Genomic DNA, 5,679 nt, shown 5'->3' on the forward strand with positions numbered 1-5,679 from the left:
ACTTGTTAAACATAAAGCCTAGTATTGCTAAAAATATTGAGTACTTATACAAGTAAAGACAATATAAATAAGAAATAAAAACAACCATGATATTTAATTAAACTATTGATTAAGAATAATAGTGGCAGCGAGTAAAGTTAAGGTAAGTCTATGAAGTTCATTTTAATGATTCTAACTCCTAATGATTTTATTGGAAATAATAAGGGGATAAAAGATTTTGTTTTACAATATTTCCGTATTCAAGCAACTGTACAATTTGTGTAAATATAGATTTCTTTTACATTGTTAGTTAGTAAGGGATATCAAAACAGTAAGGGTGCTTTTTATCTATATAACCAATTATCAAAACAGTAGGGTTGAAGGACAAACTATAACGATAGTAATAATTTTCACAAGCCAAACCTATGATACCTTTTATAACCAACATTCTTCATATCATATGATCAATTATCGCACCCTTATGTAATCTAAGATTCTTACTCGATTATGTTCACCTTAAGACGCCACCACCTCTTTTTTTTTTCTCTCACATTTTTTTAGTTGCAAAATTATAATTTAGTCTTAATTTTTTCAGACTTTCAAGTTAATCATTTAATTAACTTCTCAAAATTTTTATTTATACCTACAACTTCAATAGCTTTATTTTTATACCTGATATTAATTTTTCATAAATCAGTTCTCTATCTCCCAAGAATTTAATTTTAGTCTTTTAATTTTAAATTTTTTAAACTTTTATTTTCCATTCTTAACTTTTAAATCTTCATTTTAAAGTCTAACTTCAATTTAGACTCTACCTTTATATTTCCCTAAATACATATATAAAAATGACCCCAAATATATTTCTCCAAAAGTTAGGGTGTTACATGAATGGCTATGATTGATCTTAGCTTTTAAATCCATCAAAGGGAATCAATTTCATCTTTTAAATATTTTTTATACTTATTTTTATCTATTAATCTTCTTCAATTAATCAATTGAGTCCTTTCAACTTTTTTTTAATATATTGACTTACTTAATGATGTTGTTGAAATTAGATTGATGGCGTGGCCAGAATGGAGCTGCACAATGATTGGTTAGAACCTGCAAGGAAGAGAATGTGAGGTGGTGGTGGATGCCTACAACAGCTACTCCAACACTCAAATTAGTACTTTGAAGAGTAGAGAGAATCTGACGAATTGCTTAGAGTTTTTGTGTAAGAGAATAGTGTACGTTTGTCTCTGTAATGCTTCTCTTTTATATTGTAAGAAGGTGAAAATAAATATAGTATTTTCAAATAGTCCGACGATAGTGTGGTCGACTGCTTGATAAGAGATGTCACCAACTAATAGATTGATGATCTCGTGATTACAGGCGTAATGGGAATACGCTAAGTTGTCCCTACTAATGGCAACTTCATGCTGAGACTCTTCCTGCTGAGGGAAGGGCAATTCTTGATGTGGATCCAGGTGTTTTGGTCACTCTTCCTCAGCTTAGTCCACATTTCTTACTCATTAGATTCTTTCTATATGTGTCTATCTTACAGTGATAGTTCATGGTTTATTTTGGACAATTGTTATGTAGTATCACTTAACTTTCATCTTTTAATTGTAAAAGTTTATGTCATGTAAACTAATATGTCGAAATTCGGCAAACACCTCAAGCAGATATGTTGGGATGTTTTGAAGGTATTAACTTTCATTCATTTGAAGTTCCTATGAATTACTATTAATTCTTGAAGTTTTGCGGATGTTGCAATTGTGACTTTTATTTATTCGGCCAACCTTATTATTTTTCTAACATAGACTCATGTGAAAATTAACTTAAATAAAAATGTTTGGATTAATTAGAAGAAAAAAAAATAAATTTACCTTAAAGTTCACTAAAAAAACTTTATTGATATAAAAAATAAATTAAAACCTCCAGCCCATTGAATTTTTCTCTTGAAAAAAAGAAAGGAAAAGAAAAGGTAAAAAGTAGATGTGTAAAGGTAAAGCTAAAGGTGAGGTCGGCCAACGCCCCACCATAAGCTAGCGAGTATAAATTTTTCATGGAGCAAACGATATCCAGAATAAAATCTTGGAAGGTAGTGGAAAGAAATTAAATAAAAAAGGCTCCACCGTTGTCAACTTGGGCTAACCACCAATCCCTTATTCCCCCTCACGGGTTAATTTAATCTGGGATTCTTCTTTTGCTTTGTGGGCATTTCTTTATGGGGTTGCAGAGAAGTGAAGCTGTCTCTTCTGATACAAAGAATTTTGGCTTTGCATGATCAATAAAGAAACAAATGATGATCTAATGAATTCTCATCAAACCAAAGAAACAGTTTACCTGCGAAAAGGAATAAGTCATTGTGAAGAAAACAATTTCCAAACTAGCTCTGAAAAGAATAAGAATATCCAAAGCAATACATAAAGCCAGAACCCAAGGCAGAGAAATTAAACTATATCCATAAATTCTTTCTCTTGATCAGTTGTGTATAAAAGCCCATCAAGTTCTGTGAGTCTTAACACATAATTTCAGAAGAAAATCAGGGTAAAAATTTATTAAAATGGATTCAAGGCGACGAGGGACTACTGCAGCTGAACGTGTATATGAAGATTTTGAGCCTTCAATAGATTGGGTACGAGAGCCTGGAGCTGACACGCTCAGGGTCTATCTACCAGGTATCTCTTTCTCTTATTAATTTAATTTCAATAACAATTTTCAATATTTATTTATTTTTTTAATAATATTTCACTATCAATGTATTTCTGGTCTTAATATAGGGTTCAAAAAGGAGCAAATGAAAGTACAAATAACCTTATCTCGAAAGCTAAGGCTCAGTGGAGAACGTCCCCTCGGTGAAGGCAACAAATGGAGTCGTTTCCACAAAGAAATTCCCATTGATTCAAATTATGATCCTAATGAAATCGGTGCTAAGTTTGAAAAAGGAATACTTCTTATAAGACACCCTAAAATAATTGTTCCTTACAATGAGCCACAGGAGATGATAAAACCATCCACTGAAGCCCCAAAGCCTCCAAAGCCACCGCATGACGATCCACAGCCACCAGCAGACACTCCAAAGCTAAAAACTCAGCTCTCTGATGTGCTGAAGCCTAGAGCGATGAAAACAGAACCCTTTATGCCTGAAAAACGTGAACCTCAGGCTGCAGATACTTCAAAAAGAGGTTCGCTTCAGATAAAGGAGAAACAGAAGGAAACGAGCGAAGAAGATCAGAAGAGAAATGGATGGACTGATGCAGCTGAAAAGGGTACCACCACAGCCAACAGAGGCACAAAAGAAGCAAAAGTTGCTGATTTTGTTCAGGATAAGACAGATATGAATGGAGTTGGAACAGGAATTATACGGGGAAGTTATTATCACTTTGCAACAGAAAATTTCAAGCAGGTTTTTGGAGATATGGTAATGGAGGTGAAGAAGCCAAGAAATTTGAAGAATGGGGTTCTGGTTTTTTTAATTGCGGTGCTTGGATTGTATGCATTTAGGTATCTTAAGAAAATATAACAACCAACTCATCTATAATCTCCTTGTGTATAAACTAATTTAATGAAATTTCATTTTATTTGTATTTTAATAATGTAGTACTTACCGCAAAAGCTCGTTGTAGTTACATGTTTAACTTGGTTATTTTGAAGAATATAATTTGTCTCTGAATTGAAAAAAAAAAGATGTGTATGTTTTACAAAATGAAAAAAAAAAAATACCCAGACCTAATTTATATAGATTTAAGCGTAAAATGATCATCGACCTGAAAATTAATACTCTATATATAATTTATACCTTAAAAACTTGTATAAATTCCATGTAAATTAAACAAAAATTGGCAAAAAATATATATATATATATTGTAGGAGTACACAGCGTATACATGATTTTTTAAGGCCTAAATCGAACCAAAGTTCCGTGCAATCTATTAAGAATTAAGCGAAATTTAGTTTATGATTCTTGTTGAATTTTAGTTTTTAACTAAAAATAGAATCGAAATCGTACTATACCCATATTATATCAAAATTGAATCAAGAATTAATTTTATATATATATATATATATATATATATATATATATATATATATATATATATATATATATATAATATTTTAAGTATATTATTAATATTACATAACAATCGCCTAAAATAAGTCATGAGTTATCACCACCAAATAGAACCATGTGGTAAGAGTTGGACAAAGCGGGTGTGCGGTCCTGCACAAGGATAAAAAAACTCGAACACTGTTACAATCTATTTTTTATCAAGACTCGTTCTCCTCCGAAGAGGTCGAGTCTTCACATGAAACTACTGTTAGCAAGCACAATTTAGTAGACTCTCGTTACATCTGTAATCACAAGATCACCGACCAATTAAATCGGCGAGATCCCTTATCGAAGAGCCGGCCACATCATTATCGGATTATAAGAAAATACTATATTTAACTCGTCATCTTACAGTATAAAAGTCAATGATCACAGAGATAAAAGCACATATTTCTTACACAACTATGTTTGAGTCCTAAAAAATTCCTTACACTCACCCTATTCTCTAGTTTACTAACTTGAGCGTCGGAGTGGCTGCCGTAAACGCCAATTACCTCACTTTCTCTTTTTTTGCAAGTTTAACCAATCATAGTATAACTCTATTTTTCAGTTACATCATTTGATTTAATTGCCGAGAAATCCATTGAATCATTTCTATTCATTTGGATTAAAACCAGTCTCTTAATCCTTTTCTCTGAGAAAGAAATCTCTCCCGTCTTTTTTTTGTAATGGCTAGAACTTTTCGAACTACTGCTAAGGTTGCTAGGTGAGGTTAATGCTTCTAAGCTGGTCCTTGAGAATCGGGCAAAGACTGCCAATGATCAGGCGGCCCTACTATATCACCAAGTCCTGGAACTACAGACTCAAGCTAAGGAGGCCCAAGCCACCTCTACCAAGGTTGTTGAGTTTGAGGTAGAACTCAGGAGACGGTCGTCTAGGGTGGGAAGATGTTCGTATAAAGCCAAGACTTGGTCAAGAAGGAACTGGTGAAACGGTTTCCCTCTGAAGACTTTAACTAGATAGACGATATCTTCCCAGATAAGGAGGGAGGTGAGACTGATGAGGGGGAGGGACAAGCTGAGAACAATCCCAATAATCGAATTTCTACTGATAATATAATAAATATAGAGAATACCGATGTAATTGTAATAAAGACTCAAGAGAAGAAACCTAGAGATATCCCCCTCTTATGTAATCTTTTATGACCTTAATGAAAATATTTTCTCATATCTTATTATTCTTTTCATTGAGCGTTTACATGCCATGTCCTCATTCACAACCCTCATCTAACCATCGTCAAAACAAGACTTAGATAATTTTAAAAAATTGCTAAGGGGTCAACCCCAATAAAAGAACCTAGTAATCATTACCTTTGTAAAAGAAAAAAAAATCAAGGTCATTAACAGGACATGACACCTGACCACCGACCTAACTAGCAGCCTCCTTTTAGCTACAGTAAGACGGGACCAACACTCGGTCATTGGGTCTGGCAAATACCCGCCCTGTAGCCTTGGCATAAAATGCCTTAAAGAATTTATATAAAAGTGAAGCTAACATTCAATAATTGAGCCTAGCGAAATCTGCCTCATGGCTTAGTGCGAATGCCTTAGTTAGTGGGACCAACGGTTAATTCTTTGATCTGGCTTACACTCGCCTTGTAGCCT

At 33.4% G+C, this 5,679-nt stretch overlaps 1 protein-coding gene across 1 annotated transcript; it reads left to right on the forward strand.

The window, feature by feature from the left end:
* Positions 1 to 2,118: 2,118 nt before the first annotated feature.
* LOC110626338 lies at positions 2,119 to 3,557 on the forward strand. The gene is made up of 2 exons (XM_021772168.2): positions 2,119 to 2,642; positions 2,745 to 3,557. The coding sequence occupies exons 1-2, from the start codon at positions 2,528 to 2,530 to the stop codon at positions 3,485 to 3,487; spliced, it is 858 nt and encodes a 285-aa protein (XP_021627860.1). The 5' UTR covers positions 2,119 to 2,527; the 3' UTR covers positions 3,488 to 3,557.
* The last annotated feature ends 2,122 nt before the right edge of the window (positions 3,558 to 5,679 follow it).

Source organism: Manihot esculenta, chromosome 11, assembly GCF_001659605.2.
Source record: "Manihot esculenta cultivar AM560-2 chromosome 11, M.esculenta_v8, whole genome shotgun sequence".
In the NCBI taxonomy this organism is placed as follows: domain Eukaryota; kingdom Viridiplantae; phylum Streptophyta; class Magnoliopsida; order Malpighiales; family Euphorbiaceae; genus Manihot; species Manihot esculenta.

Bases quoted from the DNA above. Each gene is read 5' to 3' on its own strand.
- LOC110626338 (XM_021772168.2), top strand. From the start codon at position 2,528: ATGGATTCAAGGCGACGAGGGACTACTGCAGCTGAACGTGTATATGAA. The intron at 2,643-2,744 runs GTATCTCTTTCT...GTCTTAATATAG, and splicing joins GCTCAGGGTCTATCTACCAG to GGTTCAAAAAGGAGCAAATG.